Here is a 25,318-nt window from a genome sequence, read left to right as displayed (position 1 = left end):
TTCCTTGACCAGAGCCTTAATTCCTCTAGTTATCCAGGATTCCCTAAACATACCACCAGCCTTGCCCTTCACATTAACAGGACCATATTGCCTCTGGACTCTCTCTCACTTCTGGAGGCCTTCCACTTCTCAACCACCCCTTTACCTGTACATAGCCTCTTCCAATTAACCTTTGAAAGTTTTTGTCTATTACCATCAAAACTGGCCTTATTTTAAATTAGAACTTTAACTTCTGGATCAGGTCTAGTTGAAGCCACAATTATTTTTGCCCAAGTATATATTTAATATTCTTTAAAGTAGAAAGTCTGTATGGAGTAATTCAAGAATAGGTCTAGTCATGGTGAACAGTTTATCTAAGTGGAATTTTCCTCTTATATGATATGGCAAGTCAGGGGAACTTCCAATGTCCACTGTGATCACAGGTGCAGGACATGTCTCCAGGTGCAGCTACTTGAATTCGCACTTCCGATCTGGAGCAGCAGCTGTACTCACTGTGGAACATTCACAAGATGAGGTGGTCACACACCAAGTAAAGAGAATGCAGATGGAAATTAAACGAGTGACCACCAGAGTAAAACACTTGGCGGGTACTGACGAGGGCCTAGTTTCTCAGGAGAATGCAGCAAGAGTCAAATCTGTGGCACCATAATTGGCCCTGCTGCATGCTTGGAAGAAGTAATGAGTGGAAGAGCAAGAGTGATATGGAATTCCAAGTCTATGGACATAAGGGTAACAGATAGTCCTTCTTATGTTCATAGCCTTGGTATGTTGCTTCTCTGGTGCTAGGATGAAGTATGGCCCTGCAGCTGCAGGATAATTTGAAGGGGTAAAGAGAACAACAACAGGCTGACAGAAAGTATGGTTCAGGTTTTGTTACTTAAAAAAAATTACTATTACAAGTAATTAAGTTCCAGCTACAGGTAAACAATTTTGAACCATTTGTACATAACTATTAATTAACATTCTAATCTTCTTGTAAATTTCCCATCTCTCACATACATAGACACACATATATGTAGGAAAAGATGGGTTACGAATGAAGAAAAAATCTGGAAAAACATTCAGTGGTTCCTCTTCACAATGGGTTGAGATAACTTTTATGATTCTTGTGCTGGTCAAATGTTGTTTCTCAGATGTCCTTCTCTTGATGCTTCCACTGGCATCCAAGAGGCACAGGGTGGCTGATTCACTTACAAAAAGTCCCTGGCTTATCAAGTCACAGCTTACAGCATCTGCTGATGGCAAGATAAACTGGTTTTCAGTTTAAAATGGTTTTTCCTGCAAAGAACAGAGAGAGCTCCTACGTTGGTAGTGTGTCATGTTCACAGTCCAAAGCTGGCTTTGAGGTAGTTAAACAATCAGTTTTTGCAGACAATCTTTAGCATTGGTAACAGATCACTAGTCCACAAATTAATCTGCTACTCATTGTCAAAGCTCCATTTGTACACAACTCTTTGACTCCAGCTTGCCTGACGCCACTGCTGTAGCCCGCAGCTGCGTAATCAGTGTTTACAATGGAGAATCAAATTACTTGCTTTCAAACCATGCAGGATCTCTGCAATTCTGGGGGTTTAAACAGTTCTTTTCTAATTTCAGTTCACAATAAAAAAAACACATCAGAATCTCATTTTGTGAACTTACCTCAAGGTCATTATGACCATGTTATTGATAATTATCTTGCATTCAATTATTCATCAGGAGTTAACTCGGCGGGTTTATTTAAAACTGCAATATGCTAATAGAGTCAGACATTACATCAAACAAACTGAGTTTGTGCATGTAGCTTATAGAACTACAGCAGTCAAATTGCCAGGCACTGTATACACATGGTGTATGGAATCCTTAAAAAGTAAACTCTGTTAAGAGACAAGATATACATACAGCAGTCCTCTTCTTTCCAAAAGGAAATGTAACTAACAAATGGTAATTTGCTGATACATACAATCTCATAATAGTAACTTTGTCTGGAAGTGTCATTGATTTTTATAAATAACATCACTCCCAAATTGTATTACCATGCTTCTCTTCTGGGACTGCAGTTTCTTTTCCATAATTTATCTTGATGAACTACAGTCAAGTTTTGTTCCACGTTAGCCATTAACTGGTCTAATTCTTCAATTGTTTGGGTGGTCAAATCTTCTTAGCAGTTACAATTTTCAGAATTTCCGTCATTTTTTAAGCTTTAGATTTTATACCCTGAATTCTTTTAATTCTATTAAAGTGTTAAACTTTCTATTGATACAGTATACTTTCTTGTTCATAATCAACTGAAATAACTGTCCAGCCTTTTCATTTAAAAAAAAATTATTTTCTTTGAAGCATGGATCTCTTCCACCTATTGTTCAAGAATTGCTTGGCTTCTTCCATGTCCCCTTTAATATCTTCCACTAGAGCAGCATTGGTGACATTTATTCCTGAAAGGATTGTCGTGTGATTGATGTGCAGGTTCCTGTGTGATGTCCGTGTATCTCCACCTGTTTTTTATCTCCATGTCTCATTTTCTCCAGCACTGCTTTAAGTTCAAATCAATGTTTCTTTGGCTGCTCAGCCTGGTTTATCTTGAGAACTGCGCCAGGTCACCCTGTAAACTGATAATCTTTTCACTGGATTATTATTCAGATCTTGTACTTCATCCTTTCAAATCATTCATTTTTGTGAGCTAAGCGGCTGTGTCTCCTAAAACATTTCATCTCAGATGCATCTCAAGCTTGAACTAATACTGAGCTATCGATTAAAAGAAAAAACTAAACTTCATTTATTTTTGTACAAAGTAGAGAAATGAGATTTTAGTTCCACTAATTTAAAAGAAAGGGAAGAGTCCCATTCTTCTCTCATATTCTGTTCTGTGAATAGTCTGGTACAGTTTCTGCCATCTTTCTGATGTTTGACGGATTCCATGGATTGTAACTAATCCAATGTCATGATGTACTGGTCTACTTGCATTGCTGGTCAAGCTGTGTCTACATGTCGAACATTTGTGGTAGTTAGGTAAATTGATGGTACTTGCACTCTAGCATATTGATCCTGAAAATGGAATTGATGAACCAGGTGCGCAGAAAATTTTGCATTTGTAAATTTTGTCCTGACTTCCTATATCTGTGGGTACATCTTTTTCAAAAGTCATAAGAGTAATATACTGGCATTTACCCTGGTGTTCTTCTGAGGTAATAATGAATAGTAAACAGCTTTTTGAGCACAAAATATGAATTTTTGCAAGATCTGCATGTTGTGACATTGATGTTTTCCATGAGATTGGCAGTGTGAACATACATTCACCACTATCTCAAAATATACAGTCAGATTCTAGTTTGTCGATCACTTCTTTAATATGCCTCTTGCCAGATACCAAATGGTCTTTATTATAGCTGGAAGATACTCCTTATGCAAAGTCTGTTTAAGTTGTTGCAGAATTTTTTTTGCTGCGTTAGGCTTTACTCTATTGCTTCATCTCTGTCAATGACTCTTTCTGAGCCATAGGCCATGAAAGAGTCATTGGAATTGGCCATTTCCTTGGTACAAACAGAAGATCACACTTTCCACATGTCTTGCTATGTCTGGATGTTCTAGTGATCTTAGTCAATCAACCATCACGTTTGAACTTAATACTTGTGAACTTTTTGACCTCCGAGGACTGCCTTTTCACTTATACCATCCTTCAGTAGCTTTGATGTCATAGGTCTTCAGCTTGTCCAGCAAAACCTTCCCTGGAGATGGATGAAATAATTTGCTATCTCTTCAACCGAGAGAAAACACATGAACTCTCTTCTCTGCATCTGTTTGCAGAATGGTCTCTGATTCTGTAGGCTGTCTAAATAATATCAACTCTAGTTGATAAATATGAAAGTTTAATCTGACTCTGAATTGGTTTTCTAATGTGGTCCACATCTTCTGGGGATTTTTTCATTTCTTAAGGGGCTAATCCTGATGTGTTAAATCTGTACACTTTATTTAAACTACTGCTGTGTCCCAATTTATAGGAATGAATTTTGTGCACATTCTGACAATATGTTTTGACTTTCCCTTGCTTGTGATCAATCTGGCAACACATCCCCATCACTAGCCCTTCTCAAGTGAGTTAAACTGGCTTCTTGATAGTGGTTTGTGTGCTTAGCAATAATTTGTTTTCAACATTGGCACTGTAATTAACAAAGATACAGGTTTATACAATGCATTTTAGTACAATTAAGGAAGGCTGTCGTGTTCTACCTGTAGATTAACTTGCTTGTCAACTATTCAAGTACGATAAGCGTCACCAGCATGACATTTCTATGGAGCACTGACTCAGTTCACTGTGTCACTCATAATAATGGTCTAGTAATCAATCTTTCATCAAGGATTTAATGACTTGGCATTAGTTTATTTGAATTAGTAAAACACATTATAAGCTATGAAACTAACATTACAGTAAAATCAATGATTTGTGTTTAAAGCTTGCAGATGTACAGATTATCCAATTAGCTGCCTCTATTTCATGTCCTTCCCTTAGCACACTGGCTAGATCTGCTTTAATATTGCTCTCCATACTGCTACCTCACAGGAGCAGGGACCTGGGTTTGATTCCAGCCTCAGGTGACTGTCTGTGTGGAGCTTGCACATTCTCTCACGTCTGTGTGGGTTTCGTCTGGGTGCTCTGGCTTCCTCCCACGGTCCAAAGATGTGCAGGTCAGCTGAACTGGCCATGCTAAATTGCCCATAGTTTTAGGTGCATCAGTCAGATGGAAATGGGTCTGGGTGGGTTACTCTTCAGAGGGTTGGTGTGGACTTGTTGGGCCCAACGGCCTGTTTCTACACTGTAGGGAATCTACCATTCTAACCCTGAATTTGCTTCCCTGTATGGATTATCTTCTACTTCCATTTACACTGAGTGGAGGCCTTGTGTTCAACTGATCCCATTTCTACTTAATTGCTGATCATCAACTTCCCCTCCTATGCCCCATATTAGCAGGAGTTGTGAAAAACTCTTTTCCTTTGTTGTCTCTCTCCTTTAAAATGTGCTGTTATTACATCTCCCCTCAAAAGAAAACCTATGATCTTACAAATTATCTCCCATTTCTAGTATTCTCCCAATCCATTTTCAACGTTCCTGTAATACTGTTTAAATCCTTCAAATCTAAATTTCCACCCCGGCATAGCACAGTAAAACAGCTCTCAAAATAACAAATGGCATCCTATATGATTGTAATAAAGAAATTTTTACTCTTCATCCTTCTTGACTTGTTGGCAGTCTTGGACACAGCTGACCACACTGCCTTCATCTAGTACCTCAACATTGTCTAGCTAGCTAGCTCTCACCTGATTCCATTCTTACCTAACTAATCACAGCAAAGGGTCCCCTGCAACAGGCTTCTTTTTGTGCTCCATTATCTCAGGTGTCCTGCAAAGATTCAGTCTTGACCTCCAATCCATTTCGCCTCTACATACTGCCCCAGAGGTGTGATCTGAAGGGCAACCCCAGTTTTTTCTCATGCTGAAAACTTATAGGTGCCAGATTCCTGGTAAATACAAGAAAATGGTTTCCACCGGAGGATGGATTTGCAACTAGAGAATCCAGATTTAAGATAACTGATAAAATAAGAGGGAAGGGCAGATGTTTTTAAGTTGAGCCTTATTTTGTACTGTCTGAAAGGGTAGTGGAAAAAAAATTGGAGTTACTTTTAAACAAAGAGATTAGATATTTGTGTGAAAAGAAACAAAAAAACGATCAAGGAGGGAAAAAAAGTAGAACTAGTTTGACACCTTTTTCAAAGGTAGATGGATCAAATGTTATCTTATAGCACAAAATCAAGTTATGATAAAGTATTCATAAGTTAAAAAACTGCATCACAGCAATTATAAAACAATAAATTAAAAATTTTAGAAAGTCAGTATGATCCTTTGGAATTTTTCAAAATTCCATTGTGACTGCACTCATTTTTCAGCTTAGATATAAGTTCAGATGTAGTTTAATTGTAAATGGACTGATGCAAGAGGAAGATTTACCAGAAGGTTGTGCTGATTTTATGCAACAGTCCATTAAGTCTGTTGTCAGAATTATTCAGAAGACTAGATGGAGCGATGGTCTTACAAAGGAAGGCACCATAACAGGAGATCAGAATCAAATCATAAAGATAGGTGGCTAATATCATGTCAATTTCTTTTAGATACTTGGAAATGTCATTCCAAATCATTGTGTAGAATTTAGGTTTTTGAGGCAAAGAATAGTGCTGGAGCAGACCAGCAAATAACTCATTTTTATGGCCAGAGATACTACAGTAATATTGTAAAAGCTAGTTAAGAACACCATGATTCAAGGCATCATGTTATATTAAACGCAATCATAATAGAATGGCATAATGGCCAGCATATCCTGGATACAGTAATGCCAAATCTCTAAATTTAATCCATTTTCCAAAGAGCAGTCTGGAAAATCCATTGACGTATTTGACAAAGAACTGTACAAAAATCACATTTTATGGTGAACGTCGAAGTGAATCTTCCCCAGTTTGCTATTCTGAAATACTCCTTATGGCAGCAGGCGTAACATACAGTTTCCGTTTAGACAGTTAAGTGCACTTTTCTGGTCGCATGGTTTGGTCCGTTTTACTCACTACTACTCAAGACGAAAATTGGAAGAGGTGACAAAAAGGCGCAGGCAGGACATGACACTGAGGATGGTGTTGTTGAGCACCTGTCACTCCAGCCTCAGGTTGGCAGCACTCGGGGGGGGGCGGGGTTGCAGCAGAGTGCCCACGTGCTGGTCTCCGCGGCGGCGGCGGTTGCAGCACCTTCCCCGCTGACCCCTTGGGGACTCACTGTCAATACCAGCAACGTCAAAGCATCGCGCTGCGCTCAAAAAAGGGAGCGAGTGGCGAAATTTACAAATCGACTACAGAAACAGAAAACAACGGTCTCACGAAATGGTTAAATCCTTCAGCCGGCCGGTTCCTATCTGCCCGCCGCTTACCCTGCTCCTTCGGTATGCGGATTACGCAGTCAATAATCCCCTTGTACCGTTGGTCGACGCTGATCTGATGGCTCGACGCTTGGACCTGCAACAGCAACTTCACCCTCTCGATGGGCGCGACGGCCGTCTTAGAGACGGCGGCGGCAATACCGCCAGCGAGAAGATCTTTGACAAAGGACGTTAAGTCGAAAATATTGGACCCAGCAGCCATGTCTAACGGCGACGGATATCAACTGTCACGAGCACGAGGCTTAACCGGCGCCTGAGCACGAGACAAAGAGCGACCCACGTGACTCTTCGCCTCGCTCGGGACAGAAACTTTGAGAATACGTCAAGACCTTGCTGGCTGTGACGGCAGACCACGTGCCTTGGACTGTATGATGTCACGGTGCGGTCAGCTTTCCTCACTCACACTGAGGTGGGCAGGATGTCATGATGATGCTCAGCAGGTGCGGGCAGCATTGTGCCTGAGCCAACGCCTACCTTTCCCTTATGTTCTCTGCGTTCCCTTTATTTGTGATTTGGAGATGCCAGTGTTGGACTGGGGTGTGCAAAGTCAAAAATCTCACAACACCAGGTTATAGTCCAACAGGTTTAGTCGGAAGCACACTAACTTTCGGAGCGACGCTCCTTCATCAGGTGATAGTGGAGGGCTCAATCCTAACACACAGAATTTATAGCAAAAATTTACAGTGTGATGTAACTGAAATTATACATTGAAAAATTGATTGTCTGTTAAGCCTTTCATCTGTTAGAATACAATGATAAGTTTCACTTTTTTCATGTGTAAATCACAAAACTTTTTTAAAAAAAGTTGCATTCTCGGTTAGCTGTTAACAATGGTGATAGCTAGACAATATGTTGAAGGTGTTGGCCCCCTGTGTTCTCTGTCTATGACCTGATGTTTAGATTGATTCTAATTTAAAAAGTGAGATAATGGAGTTTTACATAAATTCATGCAGTTTTTGCGCTCAGATTTCGACATGAGTGCATGCAGTTTTTGAGCAAAGTACAATGTAATTCTGCAAGTACAAATTCACGCACAAAATGTATGTGTGCATGTGGGTCTTCGTCTGTTTATGTATGTGTGTCTGTCTGGGTTTGGGGTTGTGAGTGTGAGAGAGTGTTTGTGTGTGTAGTGAGTGCAGAGTGTCTTAAGTCTGTGAGGGGGTGCATGTGAGAGTGTGGGAGTGTGTGTGTCTGTAAGGGTGTGTGTGGGTGTCTGTGTGTATAGGAGTGCCTGTGTGTGTGTGAAAATGTGTGTGTAGGAGTATCTGTGTGTGTATATAGTGCAATGGTGGTCACCTGTAATGTGACATGAACCCAAAGTCCTGGTTGAGGCCCTCCCTATGGATACTGAATTTAGCTATCAGCCTCTGCTTGGCCACTTTTCTCTGCTGTCTGTCCCGAAGTCCACCTTGGAGGATGGTCACCTGAAGGTCTGAGGCTGAATGTCCTGGACCACTGAAGTGTTCCCCAACTGGGAGGGAACCCTGCTGTCTGTTGATTGTTGTGCATTGCCCATTCATCCGTTGTCATAGCCTTTGCTCAGTTGCCCAATGTACCATGCCTCCGGGCATTCTTGCTTGCAATGTATAAGATAGACAATGTTGGCTGAGTCACATGAGTACCTGCCATGTACAAGGTGGGAGGTGTCATGCCACATTACAGGTGACCACATTGCACTATACACACACACACACAGATACTCCTATATACACACACTCACACACACATACAGGCACTCCTATACACACAGACACACATACACACAGACGCGCACACAGACACCTACACACACCCTTACAGACACACACACTCCACACTCTCACATGCACCCCCTCACAGACTTAGGACACTCTGCACTCACTACACACACACACTTTCTCACACTCACAACCCCAAACTCAGACAGACACACACACACACAGACAAAGACCCACATGCACACATATATTTTGTGGGGTGAATTTGTACTTGCAGGGTTACATTGTACTTTGCTGAAAAACTGCATGCATTCATGTAGAACTCTGAGCTCAAAAACTGCATGAATTTATGTAAAACTCTGTTATTTCGTTTTTTAGATTAGAATCAATCTAAACATCATAACATAGACAGAGAACACAGGGGGCCAACACCTTCAACATATTGTCTAGCTATCACGATTGTTAACAGCTAACCCGAGAATGCAACTTTTTAAAAAAAAGACTTTGTGATTTACACATGAAAGAAGTGAAACCATTGCTGTATTCTAACAGATGAAAGGCTTAACAGACAATCAATTTTTCAATGTATAATTTCAGTTACATCACACTGTAAATTTTTGCTATAAATTCTGTGTGTTAGGATTGAGTCCTCCACAATCACCTGATGAAGGAGCGTGGCTCCGAAAGCTAGTGTGCTTCCAATTAAACCTGTTGGACTATAATCTGGTGTTGTGTGATTTTTAACTTTCCCTTTATTTCTCCACTTGCTTAAAATCTGTTACGTTTTGCATTTTCTAGTTTGGAGTCTCAACTCCAATTTCTGTCTGCTACTGGGATCCTGAGCATTTCAGTAGCTTTTCAAAAAAAGCACCTGGGAAGATTAAAAATAAATTAATGACACCAGGGGAAAGTGTGATGTGGAGGAGCCGATGTTGGACTGGGGTGGACAAAGTTAAAAATCACACAACACCAGGGTTATAGTCCAACAATATTGGAAGAACGTAGCTTTTGGAGCAGTGCCCCTTCATCAGGTAGCTGTGTTGCTTCATCAGCGACCTTACGAAAGAGCAGTGCACCAAAAGTGAGTGCTTTCAAATAAACCTGTTGGACTATAATCTTGTGTTGTGTGATTTTTAATCGGGGAAAAAGGCGGTGAACTCGTGGCTACTGGACAAATGATCTCATACTCAGGTTAATGTACTGGAAACATAGGCTCAAAACACTGCAGGGCAGGTAGTGGAAATTTGTATGATGAGTTGCCCATTTTGAAAATGAAAAATTGCCTGTGTATGTCCAACTTGGAAAGACAATTAAGTCAGACTCCAGAATATATAAATGAACTACATTTCAGTAACTGCGGCAGAGTTGCAAGCAGAAAATAGGTTTGCAACAGCAAAGAGTGGAAGACTTTCTATCTTTTCAGCATCTCAAAAGGTAAGCATTAGTCATAAAGCAAATCAGATGAATATATTCAGGAAGAATGTGAAGATTCCACAAATTCTGCCACTGTTGAGGATACAAGATATCAAACTTTAAGTGAGGTTTTTGAACTGAAAAGACATTGTGGGGTTAAAATCAACCTTGGAAATGGAACTTACTTTTTGCAAAAGCAGAAAAGCAACTTTATTGTGTGAGGTACGTAGTTCATTTCAGTAACCAATATCACAACACATTTTCCTCAGGACATTCTGCTTCATACCCACTTTGATCCTACAATAAGACATTCAGTGGTGATGCAATTTCCACAACTGAAACTAATATATTCCATCAAAGCGAGATATTCCCAGCTCCCAAGTTGATCTTTATGTAAACGATTTTAATTCCTTCTTTAACAGGAGATGTAATGTGGGCCCATCTGGGTACGACAATTGCCTCATCCATTTCTTAATCAAATTACATGATGGCAATTATCCAATGTCATTGCTATGTTGTCCCAAATTCCAGTTCTTTTGGAGGCAGCACTGTGATTGTAGAGTTGTTTATAAACTGTTTGAAATTTTGTAATCTTGAAGAAGTCTTCTGGCTTACCAGTTGAAAAGTGCTTGATGTTTGAATGAAAGACCCTGCATTTAACAGCTGTATAATGATACTCATGTTTATGTATGTATTTGATGATGCATTTTGTTATTTTCATGAGATTAGTAAATAATAACCTGTCCTGCCACATCAAGTCATGGATGGTGGTGAACAATTAAACAACTCAATGGAAGAGGAAGTTCCACAAATATTCCCAACCTCAATGATACGGTAGCCCAGCACAGCCATAAAAAAAAAGCTGAAGCATTTTTAACAACTTTCAACCAGAAGTCAAAATCCTGGAAGTCCTTCCCTAACAGCACTGTGGGTCTACTTCAAATCAAAGATCGGCATGGACGGGTTGGACCAAAGGGTCTGTTTCCATGCTGTATATCTCTATGACTCTATGACTTCAGCAGATCATGAAGGCAGCTTACCACCAACCTCTCAATTGCAATTAGCAATGGAGAATAAATTCTGGTCCAGCCAGCAATTCCAACATTCAAAGAATGAGTAAAAAGAATAACAGAATGCACTGGATACAACAAATGTTATGAGTCGTGACAAAAGTCAAAAATCACACAACACTGGGTTATAGTCCAACAGGTTTATTTGAAACTGCAAGCTTTCAGCACTCGCACTCCTTCCTCGAAGACAAAAAACTGCAGATGTTGGGATCCAAAATAGACAGGCAGGAGGCTGGAAGAACACAGCAAGCCAGGCAACATCAGGTGGTGGAGAAGTCAACATTTTGGGTGCAACCCTTCTTCAGGTTTGGGGTGGATATGGGGGGAGCAGAAGATAAAGGGGGTGGTGAGGGCAGGGTGGTGAAGTGGGTATAGGTGAAGACAGGTAGAGGGGAACCACAATGCAAATTGGAGGAACAACACCTCATCTTCCACTTGGGCAGCCTACAGCCCAGAGGACTCAACATTGAGTTCTCCAATTTCAAATAACTTCCCTTCATATCCCCTGACTCCCTTCCTAGCCACTCTCCATCCTTCCACTGCTCCCTGCCACCAAGCGGATTCCTTCTCCCATTGACCAAGTCGCACCCTCTATCTGTCTTCTCCTATGAGAAAGTGAGGACTGCAGATGGTGGAGATCAGAGTCGAAAGTGTGGTGCTGGAAACGCACAGCAGGTCAGGCAGCATCTGAGGTGCAGGATGCCTGAACCGTCGATTCTCCTGCTCCTCAGATGCTGCCTGACCTGCTGTGCTTTTCCAGCACCACACTCTCAACTTTTTCATCACCTATCCCCACTTCACCGCCTTGTCCCTGCCACCCCCTTTACCTCCAGCTCCCCCCACACCCACCACCAATCCTGAAATAAGGGTTATACCTGAAATGTCAACTTCGGCACCTCCTGATGCTGCCTGGCTTGGTGTGTCCTTCCAGCCTCCTGCCTCTCTATCCCATTCCTTCCTCAGGCAACTAGTGAGAGAGAATACATTTGACACAGAATTTATAGTAAAAGATAAAAGGATCATACAACATATGTAAGTACACTGAACAAAACTAGATGGCTATTAAGTCTTTAATCAGTTAGAACAGAGGTGTAGGTTTCAATTGATTAATATGGGTAAAAAGTGAGGTCTGCAGATGCTGGAGATCAGAGCTGAAAATGTGTTGCTGGTTAAAGCGCAGCAGGTTAGGCAGCATCCAAGGAATAGGAAATTCGACGTTTCGGGCCAGAGCCCTTCATCAGGAATGAAGAGAATGTGCCAGGCAGGCTAAGATAAAAGGTAGGGAGGAGGCACTTGGGGGAGGGGCGATGGAGATGTGATAGGTGGAAGGAGGTCAAGGTGAGGGTGATAGGTTGGAGTGGGGTGGGGGCGGAGAGGTCAGGAAGAAGATTGCAGGTTAGGTGGGCGGTGCTGAGTTGAGGGAACCGACTGAGACAAGGTGGGGGAGGGGAAATGAGGAAACTGGAGAAATCTGAGTTCATTCCTTGTGGTTGGAGGGTTCCCAGGCGGAAGATGAGGCGCTCCTCCTCCAGCCGTCGTGTTGTTATGTTCTGCCGATGGAGGAGTCCAAGGACCTGCATGTCCTCGGTGGAGTGGGAGGGAGAGTTAAAGTGTTGAGCCACGGGGTGGTTGGGTTGGTTGGTCCGGGCGTCCCAGAGGTGTTCTCTGAAGCGTTCTGCAAGTAGGCGGCCCGTCTCCCCAATGTAGAGGAGGCCACATCGGGTGCAGCGGATGCAATAGATGATGTGTGTGGAGGTGCAGGTGAACTTGTGGTGGATATGGAAGGATCCCTTGGGGCCTTGGAGGGAAGTGAGGGAGGAGGTGTGGGCACAAGTTTTACATTTCCTGCCGTTGCAGGGGAAGGTGCCGGGAGTGGAGATTGGGTTGGTGGGGGTTGTGGACCTGACGAGGGAGTCACGAAGGGAGTGGTCTTTGTGGAATGCTGATAGGGGAGGGGAGGGAAATATATCCCTGGTGGTGGGGTCCGTTTGGAGGTGACGGAAATGACGGCGGATGATACGCTGTATGCGGAGGTTGGTGGGGTGGTAGGTGAGAACCAGTGGGGTTCTGTGTTGGTGGCGGTTGGAGGAGCGGGGCTCAAGGGCGGAGGAGCAGGAAGTGGAGGAGATGCAGTGGAGGGCATCGTCGATCACGTATGGGGGGAATCTGCGGTCCTTGAAGAAGGAGGCCATCTGGGCTGTACGGTATTGGAACTGGTCCTCCTGGGAGCAGATGCGGCGGAGACGAAGGAATTGGGAATATGGGATGGAGTTTTTACAGGGGGCAGGGTGGGAGGATGTGTAGTCCAGGTAGCTGTGGGAGTCAGTCGGTTTATAGTAGATGTCTGTGTTGAGTTGGTCGCCCGAGATAGAAATGGAAAGGTCTAGGAAGGGGAGGGAGGAGTCTGAGACAGTCCAGGTGAATTTGAGGTCGGGATGGAAGGTGTTGGTAAAGTTGATGAACTGTTCAACCTGCTCGTGGGAGCACAAGGCAGCGCCGATACAGTTTCCTCATTTCCCCTCCCCCCACTTTGTCTCAGTCGGTTCCCTCAACTCAGCACTGCCCTCCTAACCTGCAATCTTCTTCCTGACCTCTCCGCCCCCACCCCACTCCAACGTATCACACTCACCTTGACCTCCTTCCACCTATCACATCTCCATCGCCCCTCCCCCAAGTCCCTCCTCCCTACCTTTTATCTTAGCCAGCCTGGCACATTCTCCTCATTCCTGATGAAGGGCGCTGGCCCAAAACGTCGAATTTCCTATTCCTTGGATGCTGCCTAACCTGCTGTGCTTTAACCAGCAACACATTTTCGGCTCAATTGATTAATATATAAATCCCTGCCTCAAGATAACTTCAGGTTGTATCAGAACAAAGGGGCTCCTTAGGTCAAACAATGCATTTTAGGTGGGAGGTCATGTTTCAAGCATGTTTGTATCTCATCCTGGAGCCAGACTGGTTTTATTTCCAAAGTAGGAATTTATAAAATGTCACATTGACTGACTGTCCACAGATTATGTGCCTTTTGAACAAAATAGAATGCACCTGCAAATTCAAATCCGCAAATGCAATTTCACCCTATAGATTTATATGTGTGTGTGCATATGTGAGGGATAGGGAGAGTGTGTGTGTGTGAGAAAGAGGGAGAGAGTATGGATGTGTGTGTGCGCACGTGTGTGCGCACGTGTGTGCTTTTTAGAGAATGTGTGTGTGTGTGAGGAGTGTGTGAGAGAGTATGTGTGTGTGAGAGCATATGCGTGAGTGTGTGTGACTGTGTTTGAGACAGACTATGTGAGGGAGTATACGTCTGACAGTGAGGGCAGGTAGGTGTGTATGAGAGAGGGTCTGTATGAGTGTGTGTGAGAGAGTGAGTGTGTGTGAGAGGAAGTATATGCATGTGAGAGAGTGTGTGTGAGAGAGACAAAGAGTGTGTGTGTGTGTGGATATATAAGAGGGGGTCTGTGTGAGTGTGTTTGTGTGGGAGAGTTTGTGTGTATGTATTCGTGTCTGTATGTGTGTGTGTGTGTGTGTGTCTGTGTGTCAGTGCATAATGTGTTTGAGTCACCTGTAGTATGACATAAACCCAAGATCCCAGTTGAGGCCATAGGTACTGAACATGGCTATCAGCCTCTGCTTGGCGACTCTGCATTGTTGCATGTCCTGAAGTCTGCCTTGGAGGACATTTACCTGAAGATCTGAGGTTGAATGTCCTTGACTGCTGAAGTGCTCCCCCACTGGGAGGGAACATCCCTGTCTGGTGATTGTTCCGTGGTGTCCATTCATCTGCTTTCATAGTGTGTGCTTGGTTCCGCCAATATACCATGCCTCTGGGAATCTTGCCTGCAGCATATGAGATAGACAATGTTAGATGAGTCATGTGAGTACTTGCCATTATTGTGGGAGGTGGTGCCCCCATAGGTAATGGTAGTATCCATGTCTATGCTTTGACGTATCTTGCAATGGTTGCCAGATGTTGTATGGTCTTGTGGTCAATGCTGTTCTGAAGGCTGAGTAGTTTGCTGTGAACAATGGTGTGTTTATGGTTTGGTGGTTGTTTGAAGGTGAGAAGTGGAGGTGCAGGTAAGATCTTGGTGAGGTGCTCAATGTCATTGATAATGTATTGAAGGCTGTGAAGAATGTCACTGTCCAATACCTCCTGGGAGCCGAGAGACTTTCAGTCGTATCCCGTGTCTGTCTCCTGAGGGGGTTGTGAATTTTTCGCTGTGCCATGTTGGCACTGGCAATCGATGAATTGAGCACCGTATCCTGTCCTTGTGAGGGCATCCCTCAACACTGGGGTAAAAACAATGACTGCAGATGCTGGAAACCAGGTTCTGGATTAGTGGTGCTGGAAGAGCACAGCAGTTCAGGCAGCATCCAAGGAGCAGCGAAATCGACGTTTCGGGCAAAAGCCCTTCATCAGAAATAAAGGCAGTGAACCTGAAGCGTGGAGATATAAACTAGAGGAGGGTGGGGGTGGGGAGAAAGTAGCATAGAGTACAATGTGTGAGTGGGGGAGGAGATGAAGGTGATAGGTCAGGGAGGAGAGGGTGGAATGGATAGGTGAAAAAGGAGATAGGCAGGTAGGACAAGTCCGGACAAGTCATGGGGACAGTGGTGAGCTGGAAGTTTGGAACTAGGGTGAGGTGGGGGAAGGGGAAATGAGGAAACTGTTGAAGTCCACATTGATGCCCTGGGGTTGAAGTGTTCCGAGGCGGAAGATGAGGCGTGCTTCCTCCAGGCGTCTGGTGGTGAGGGAGCGGCGGTGAAGGAGGCCCAAGACCTCCATGTCCTTGGCAGAGTGGGAGGGGAGGTTGAAATGTTGGGCCACGGGGCGGTGTGGTTGATTGGTGCGGGTGTCTCGGAGATGTTCCTAAAAGCGCTCTGCTAGGAGGCGCCCAGTCTCCCCAATGTAGAGGAGACCGCATCGGGAGCAACGGATACAATAAATGATGTTAGTGGATGTGCAGGTAAAACTTTGATGGATATGGAAGGCTCCATTAGGGCCTTGGATAGAGGTGAGGGAGGAGGTGTGGGCACAGGTTTTACAGTTCCTGCGGTGGCAGGGGAAGGTGCCAGGATGGGAGGGTGGGTTGTAGGGGGGGTCTGGACCTGACCAGGTAGTCAAGGAGGGAATGGTGTTTGCGGAAGGTGGAAAGGGGTGGGGAGGGAAATGTATCCCTGGTGGTGGGGTCTTTTTGGAGGTGGCGGAAATGTCGGTGGATGATTTGGTTTATGCGAAGGTGGGTAGGGTGGAAGGTGAGCACCAGGGGCGTTCTGTTCTTGTTACGGTTGGAGGGGTAGGGTCTGAGGGTGGAGGTGCAGGATGTGGAAGAGATGCGTTGGAGGGATTCTTTAACCACGTGGGAAGGGAAATTGCGGTCTCTAAAGAAGGAGGCCATCTGGTGTATTCTGAAGCAAAACTGGTCCTCCTGGGAGCAGATACGGTGGAGGCAGAGGAATTGGGAATAAGGGATGGCATTTTTGCAAGAGGTAGGGTGGAAAGAGGTGTAATCCAGGTAGCTGTGGGAGTTGGTGGGTTTGTAAAAAATGTCAGTGTCAAGTCGGTCGTCATTAATGGAGATGGAGAGGTCCAATGGGGAGGGAGGTGTCAGAGATGGTCCAGGTAAATTTAAGGTCAGGGTGGAATGTGTTGGTGAAGTTGATGAATTGCTCAACCATCTCGGGGAAGCACGAGGTGGCGCCAATGCATTCATCAATGTAGCGGAGGAAAAGGTGGGGAGTGGTGCCGGTGTAGCCCTCTGGAGGGATTGAAATCAATCCTCCTTTGGTCGCTCCACTACAGATCTGCCAGTCGACTGTTCCAGTTCATCTGTTATCTCATTGGTCTCGCTGCTGACATCTGAAAGAACTCCCAGAGTCTCATTCATCTGATGAATTCCCTGGTGTCTGCTGCAAGACCAGTGGGATCCATTTTGTTGGTGGGGCAGAAATTGAGCCCTCAGCTGAGAACTTCGATTTTGTCTGGTTGAAGGATGTAGTCAGGTAAGTTGACAACCAATTTCCCTGTGGTGGTACCATTTTCAATTTTGGTGCCGGGGAGGTTTGGTTGCTGCTGGTGGTGATGCCAAGTTTCTCTAGTTTCTTGTACTTGATGTGCATGTAGGTGGTGAGTTCCAGTGCCTTGTCCACTTGGCAGTGTCTCATAACTGCACTACTGTATGTGTGTGCAAGGTGAGAGAATGGATTCCACCCTGATTTCAAGGTTACGGCACCTGCTATCGAGTTAGTGTACAAGATAATTGAGGAGCTTGTGAGAAGTGTGATGGCAAAATCTCTCAGTGTAATCAGTATTGTAGGTCAAATTGAATGGGTTCATGATCTATCATCCCTCAGGGATCTTTTCTGCTTTCTTGCTATAGTCTTACCAACAGTCCAGTGATAGTACAGAATGTTTGTTTTCCAGAACTAGCTCCACCTCCTGATGAGCTATTCTAATGCAGTTCCAGGACCAGTAGTCAGCAAGGATTTTCCATCCACAAAAAAGGTCAAATTCAAATCAGCCAATCACTGCACTATCAGTCTACTTATCAATTATCAAAGTAATAGAAGGTGTAATCAACACTGTGTGATGGTTATATTGTGGTCAGAAAGATAATTTGAGCAGTGGACTCTTTTTAGAGGGAATGACATGGATTAATGGATACTGTACTCTCTGAAAATGGCTTTTGGGTGATTTGCTCTTTTTTAAGGTCAACAAAGAAGTGGTGTTGGGTATCTTGAGGAGAATTAAGATGGATATGTCCCAAAGTCTGCTAGTATCTACTCCAGGTTATTGAGAGAGGCAAAAAGAGGAGATTGTAGTTGCTTCGACCAAGATCTTTTTATCTTTGCTAGCCACTGGAGGTGTCCTGGAGGACTGGCAAGTAGCTAATGTTGTTCCTCTGTTCAAGAAGTGAAGTAGGGATAATCCAGGAATCTATAGACCAGTCAGTCTCACATTGGCGGTTGGGAAGCTATTGGAGAGCATTCTTAGGGATAGGATTTATGCGCATTTGGAAAAGCATGGCCTAATTAGGGAAAGTCAGCATTGCTTTGTGCAGGTCAGTCACGTATTACTAACTTGATTGAATTTTTTGAGGTGGTGACAAAGGTGATTGATGGAGGTAGAGCAGTGGATATTGTCTACATAGATTTTACTAAGGCTTGCAATGAAGTCCCCCGCAGTAGGCTCATCCAGAAGATTAAGATGTATGGGATGCATGGTGACTTGTCTTGCCCATATAAGGCAGTGGTGTTCTGCAGCAATGCATACTGGGACCTCTGCTATTTATGATATATAATGGCTTGGATGAAAATGTAGATGGTTGGGTTAGTATGTTTGCAGACGGGAAAGATTTTTGGAGTTGTGGATACTGTGAAAAGTTGTCAAAGGATAGAATGGGATATAGATTGCCATTATATGGGCAGAGAAATAGTGGATAGAGTTTAATCTGGATAAGTGTGAGGTGCTGCACTTTGGGAGTTCAAATGTTAAGAAAATGCATTCAGTTAATGGCATAAACCTGAATGGCATTAATGTACAGAGAGAACTCGGAGTTTAGGTACATAGCTCCCTGAATGTGGCTATGCAACAGATAGGGTGGTAAAGAAGGCATATGGCATGCTTGCCTTTATTGTTTAGGGAATTGAGTAAGAGTCAGGATGTCACGTTGGAGCTTTATAAGACTTTGGTTAGGCCACACACAAGAGTATTGCATTCAACTCTGGTCACCACATTACAGGAAGGATATGGAGGCTTTGAGGAAGGTGCAGAAAAGGTTTACAAGGATGCTGCCTGGATTAGAGTATGAGCTGTAAGGAGAGGCTTGTAAATCACAGGTTGTTTTCTGTGGAGCGGTGGAGTCTGAGGGGAGACTTGATAAAAGTCTACTAAATTATGAGGTACATAGATTGGGAAAAAGACTCAAGTTCAACCCTGAGTTTAAATGGCTCTATCTAGGGGCATGCATTTAAGATGAGAGGGGGAAAATTCAAAGGAAATTTGAGGGGCAAGTGTTTTTTTAAAAACAGAGTGGTAGGAGTATGGAACATGCTGTCAGGGTAGTGGTGGCAGCAGATACGATTGGGCACTTAAGGGACTTTTAAATAAGCACACAAATATGCAAGAAATGGAGGGATAACAGCAGGCAGAAGGAATCAGTTTAATTTGGCTTCATGTTTGGCACAACATCGTGGGCCAAAAGGCCTGTTCCTGTGCTGTACAGTTCTATATTTTATTCCAAACAGACAGACTGAATATTTAGGAAATTACTTAAAAATACAAATGGGGATTTTTCCAAGTGTATATTGACTACTGCTCATCTTTCAATAAAAGGAAGTGAAAACAATGTCGACCAGATCTGTTGGCACCATGAGGTGTAATATCAGTGAGCTATGTATGTTGATTGAACATCAATCATTCTCATTGGGATGTACAAATCACCTTGGCTCCCATGGCATTACTTGGACAAAGGGACACATAAAAATTGAAATGCTATAACTAAAACTAACAGGAGAAGTGTTTGACACCTTATCACCCTACAAGTCAACTCAGCAAGACAGAGATCAACAGCAAAGAGGGATCATCACTCAATAAGAATATAACAACAATGACTTGATCAGACACTTGCCTCAGGCAATGAAAAGAGTAGCTATTTGTCTTCACCTGCAGCCTTGATATAAGCTCTGCTGCAATGTATATGCAAGGTCTAGAAACTTACATTGACTGCAAAAATCAAGACAATCCTTCGGGCCTGCAATACTTTTTATCTCAAAGAATCATTTTATAACATCGGATTGGTTTCTTGTTACTTTTTTTAAAGCAATCTAAGTGCACGTTGCATCTCTTTTTTACTTGTATCTGTTTATGTATTTGATAGAGTAGGTGTTTAGTTTTTATTCATATGTTTTGGAAATGAACTTTTAGCTTTTCTTTTGATTTCAAATTACCAAAAAGTCCTCTAAAACACAACACTGAAAAAAGTTTAAATCACTGCTCTAAATTTATCTTGTAAAGAAGAGGGGAAAAGTTACCCATCACCGTTCCCTAACCAAAACAGATTTTATCAAGTCACACCAATACCAGCTTGATGATAGTAGACAAACAGGAGGTTGGAAGAACACAGCAAGCCAGGCGTCATCAGGAGGTGAAGTCAAAGTGTTCGGTCGAGACCCTTCATCAGGATGGGGGAGGGGGCAAGGGATTTCAGAAATAAAAAGAGGGAGGGGTGGGCAGGCTGGTGGAAAGGTAGATGGAATAGCAATAGGTGGATGCAGGTAGGGAAGTTGGAATGGTGGAGCAGATAGTTGGCAAGGAAGATGGACATGTAACAGCAGGTCAAGGATTCAGAGAGGAGAGCAAGGGCTGGACATGGGATGAGGTTGGGGCAGGGATATAGTGAAGCTCGTGAGGTGCAAGGTGGAATGGAAGGAAGGAGGTGGGGATGGAAAGGGAGCCAGAGGATGGATGAAAAGGCTATTTGAAATTGGAGAACTCAATGCTAAGTCCTCTGGGTTGTAGGCTGCCCAGGCAGAAGAAGAGGTGCTGTTGCTCCAATGTGCGGTTAGATTTACTGTGGTGATGGAGGCGGCCGAGGATGGACATGTCACGGGGCAGTGGGAGGGGGAATTGAAATTGGCAGTGCCTGGCAGGTCAGGCTGGCTGTTTAGAGTCTGGCGATGATGCTCGGAGAAATGTTCACCTACTTTATATTTGGTCTCACAGTCGTAGAGATGTCCACATCAGAAGCAGTGAATGCAGTAGACTAGGTTGGAGGAGATACAGGTGAACCTCTGTCTCACCTGGAAAGACTTTTGGAGCCCTGGAGTGAGGAAGAGGGGGTATGGGCAGTTACACCTTTTGCAGTTACAGGGGAATGGTCAGCTGAATAATGTGGCACAAACCAAGGTGTGGTGAAGGGAATGCTCCTTGTGGAAGGTGAAGGGAATGTTCCTTGTGGAAGGTAGAGAGGAGTGGAGAGGGCAAGATGTTTTGGGTGGTAGGGTCTGATTGGAGTTAGCGGAGGGTTTGAGGATATGTTAGATGCAGGAGCTGGTGGAGTGGAAAGTGAGGATAAATGGGACCCTGTCTTTATTCTGTTTGGAAAGGGGGTTTAGAGCAGTGGAGCAAGGAATGAAGGAGTTGCGGCGGAGGGCTGTTTGGATGATTGGGGTGGGGGGGAAAGAATGTTACTGGGAATAGGGGAATATCTGGGATGCTGGGAGTGGAACATTTCATCAGAGCAGATGGAATGGAGATGGAGGAATTGGGAAAACAGGATGGAGTGTTTTTGCAGGATAGCTATTGGGAGGAGGTGTGGTCCAGGTAGCTGTGGGTTTATTGTAAATGTCAGTCCATAACCTGTCGCCAGAAATGGAAATGGCGAGGTCAAGAAAGTAGAGGGAGGTGTTAGAGATAGACCAAGTGAATTTGAGGGTGGGATTGAAGTTGAAATTGTTAGAGAAGTTGGTGAACTGCTTGATGCTGTCCAGTTTGAGTTTTGCTCCGTTTCTAGTTGAGGGGGGCAAGATATTAAAGAGACCTAAGGGGCAACTTTTTCACCCAGAGGTTGGTGCATGTATGAAATGAGCTGCCAGAGGAAGTGGTGGACCTTGTAGAATTGCAACATTTAAAAGGCATCTGGATGGGTATATGAATAGGAAGGGTTTGGAGGGATATGGGCTGGGTGCTGACAAACGGGATTAGATTACGTTGGGATATCTGGTCGGCATGGATGAGTTGGACCGAAGGGTCTGTTTCCGTGTTCTACATCTCTATGACGCTATATTGATAAAGGAAAAACTTCACTAACCTAAACCGTCCACACTTGGGTGGCACAGTGGTTAGCACTGCTGCCTTACAGTGCCAGTAACCTGGATTTGGATTCCAGCCTCAGACGAACTGTGTACAGTTTACATGTCGTCCCATGTCTGCATCGGTTTCTGCTGGTGCTCTGGATTCCTTTCCTAGTCCAAAGATTTGCAAGTTAGATGGATTAGCTACGCTAAATTGCCCATAGTGTCCAATAGGTGCAGTAAATGCAGGGTGATAGGCAATTAGGTCTGGATGGAATGCCCTTTGGAGGATCGATGTGGGCTGAATGGCCACAGCCGCTGAAAGGATTCTATGATTTACACAGGTTAGCCAAGCTTTTGTTATGGACTAGACCAAACCCCCTCAAACCATGTCAAGGAGATAGCCTAGACCTTAACAGTTTCTTATTTTAGATTAGATCACTTAGTGTGGAAACAGTCCCTTTGGCCCAATAAGTCCACACCGACCCGCTGAAGCGCAACCCACCCAGACCCATTCTCCTATATTTATCCCTTCACCTAACACTATGGGCAGTACCAGGCATTGTGTTCTAGATGCAATTTGATTGGTCAAACTATTAGGTTTGAAGCAAAACCCACTTTATTCATATACAGCAGTTAAAAGTACAGATAAAATAAAAGAAACAAATTGGCTTAACCGTAACTCTATCAAATACTTAAAATAATAAAGTACTCATTAAATGTTCCAATAAGCACACCCTGGCAAAGGCAATAAAATAGATTGTCTCACATGTAATTCTAGAAGCAGGATGACGACCCAAGCTTTTAGCTGTAGCACAGAGAGGGAAGTAGCATCTTTCACAACCCCAGCAGCTACTGAAAGCTAAAACTAAAATGCTAATTCTGTGAGAGCTTGACCCTACCCCTTCAGGCTGCTTCTATTGTTCCAACTTTTAAAAAAAATCCATAAGACCATAAGACATAGGAGTGGAAGTAAGGCCATTTGGCCCATCCACTCCACCATTCAATCATGGCTGATGGGCATTTCAACTCCACTTACCAGCATTCTCCCTGTAGCCCTTAATTCCTTGTGACATCAAGAATCTACCAATCTCTGCCTTGAAGACATTTAGCGTCCCGGCCTCCACTGCACTTGGCGGCAATGAATTCCACAGGCCCACCACTCTGGCTGAAGAAATGTCTCTGCATTTCTGTTCTGAATTGACCCCCTCTAATTCTAAGGCTGTGTCATGGGTCCTAGTCTCCTCGCCTAATGGAAACAATTTCCTAGTGTCCACCCTTTCCAAGCCATGTATTATTTTGTAAGTTTCTATTAAGTCTCCCCTTAATCTTCTAAACCCCAATGAATACAATCCCAGGATCCTCAGCCGTTCCTCGTATGTTAGACCTACCATTCCAGGGATCATCCGTGTGAATCTCCGCTGGACACATTCCAGTGCCAATATGTCCTTCCTGAGGTGTGGGGACCAAAACTGGACACAGTACTCCAAATGGGGCCTAACCAGAGCTTTATAAAGTCTCAGTAGCACAACGGTGCTTTTATATTCCAACCCTCTTGAGATAAGTGACAACATTGCATTCGCTTTCTCAATCACGGACTCAACCTGCATGTTTACCTTTAGAGAATCCTTGACTAGCACTCCCAGATCCCTTTGTACTTTGGCTTTACGAATTTTCTCACCGTTTAGAAAGTAGTCTATGCTTTTATTCTTTTTTCCAAAGTGCAAGACCTCGCATTTGCTCACATTGAATTCCATCAGCCATTTCCTGGACCACTCTCCCAAACTGTCTAGATCCTTCTGCAGCCTCCCACTTCCTCAGTACTACCTGCGTGCCCACCTAAAAAAAAAGGCCTCACAAGCTGTTTATTGGCTGGAAGCAGACTGCTTTTCACCTCAATCCCGCTTCATATGAAAAAAGGGCAAAATACACTTCTTAAAGTCATTATATCATCACATTTTGTAAACCAATATGGACTGACCAAATGGAGAAAAAACAACTTAGGTCTGGCAGCACATGTGGGGAGTTCTGAAAGAGAGACACTGGACCTGAAATATTCTCCACACAGATGCTGCCAGACCCGAACTTTTCCAGCAATTTCGGTTTTTGATTTCTAGGATCTGCAGTTTTTTTTGCATGGAATGAACAAAATTAGGCCACACAGTCAGGGGTGAAGAAACCCTCACCTCCCATTTTGATTTCCATGTGTATGATGATTTTTTTTAAATATAGGAGATGAAAGACGTTGCCTACATTTATCAAACTTGGAAACAATAACTTTAGACATTGGAATACTCAAATTAACTGCATTTCAGGAAGCTCCTTTAAATTTCAAGCACAGCAAGGGAAACAAGTTTATAACTGGAATTGGCCAGAAAGAGTGCTCATTCAGTCTCTCAAGAAGAAAAGAACTAATTAAATATACACATCAGAACACCAAGAACCCAAAGTACAAAGTAATATTTGGTGCTGCCTAGCATAAAAGACATTGATTTTTAAAAATAATCTCAGTTTAACACCTTTATGCCTTAACAGCTCTGAGCTGTATACATCTTTCATCCTCTATTTGAACGAGACACTCAAAATTTTCAAATTTATACTTGGGTGCAGGCAATTGATATCACGTCATATCGTCATTATTTTTCTCAGGGTTAGCAGACACTAAAATCGTTTTCTTTCACTCATGGAAACCTCAATTGGCTCCTTATTGTTTCTGGTGAACTAGTTAACTACATTTTAATTGGAGAAAGGTATAAGTGTCGTGGAAATTAAATCGACTTGACTCAATTATTAGCAAGAGCAAAGAAAGGGTCTTTATTAAAAATCCTGCAGGATTTTGACTCATTACACTAAGTCAGATGCCTCAATGCAAAGAGTACCGAAACATTACACAGTCGCCTGCCTTGTAGCGTTCCTTATCACACTCTCTCAAGGGCAGATTCTGGGGAAACTCGAGTTGTTATCCTCTAATCCCCTGGTGCTAGACATAACAGTTCTTCAGCTTTTGTTGAGTTCGACTATCACAAGGTCGAGTTGAATGTTTACAGAATTCAAACAGAGATAAGCTAACTGCAAACCTTCATCACAGCATCGTTTACAAAGCTCAGTACAGCATTGATTTGAAGAAAAGCATTCTCTTTAAATTTCACAGTAAATGGATAATTTTCCATTACAATAAGCACCATGCTAAAAGGAACATAAAATCTTTGTGGGCCAATTTAAGTTGAAGAGGGGAACTGAGTTGCCAGTTGTTGTGGTTCTGTTCGCCGAGCTGGGAGATTTTCTTGCAAACATTTCGTCCCCTTTCTAGGTGACATCTTCAGTGCTTGGGAGCCTCCTGTGAAGCGCTTCTGTGCCGATTCCTCCGGCATTTATACTGTTTTGAATCT

At 43.4% G+C, this 25,318-nt stretch overlaps 1 protein-coding gene across 1 annotated transcript in view; it reads right to left on the bottom strand.

Moving 5' to 3' along the window:
• The window catches only part of LOC132833284 (ADP/ATP translocase 4-like), a 46,136-nt gene extending 38,982 nt beyond the window's left edge, over nucleotides 1-7,154 (bottom strand). The window contains exon 1 of the mRNA XM_060851447.1: nucleotides 6,944-7,154. Coding sequence (XP_060707430.1) covers nucleotides 6,944-7,154 — 211 coding nt within the window. The remainder of the gene's footprint in view (nucleotides 1-6,943) is intronic.
• Nucleotides 7,155-25,318: the final 18,164 nt, after the last annotated feature.

This window comes from Hemiscyllium ocellatum, chromosome 36 (genome assembly GCF_020745735.1).
Source record: "Hemiscyllium ocellatum isolate sHemOce1 chromosome 36, sHemOce1.pat.X.cur, whole genome shotgun sequence".
NCBI lineage: Eukaryota > Metazoa > Chordata > Chondrichthyes > Orectolobiformes > Hemiscylliidae > Hemiscyllium > Hemiscyllium ocellatum.
Note: the sequence above shows the minus strand (reverse complement) of the source record. Positions and strands in the feature narration are given on the sequence as shown.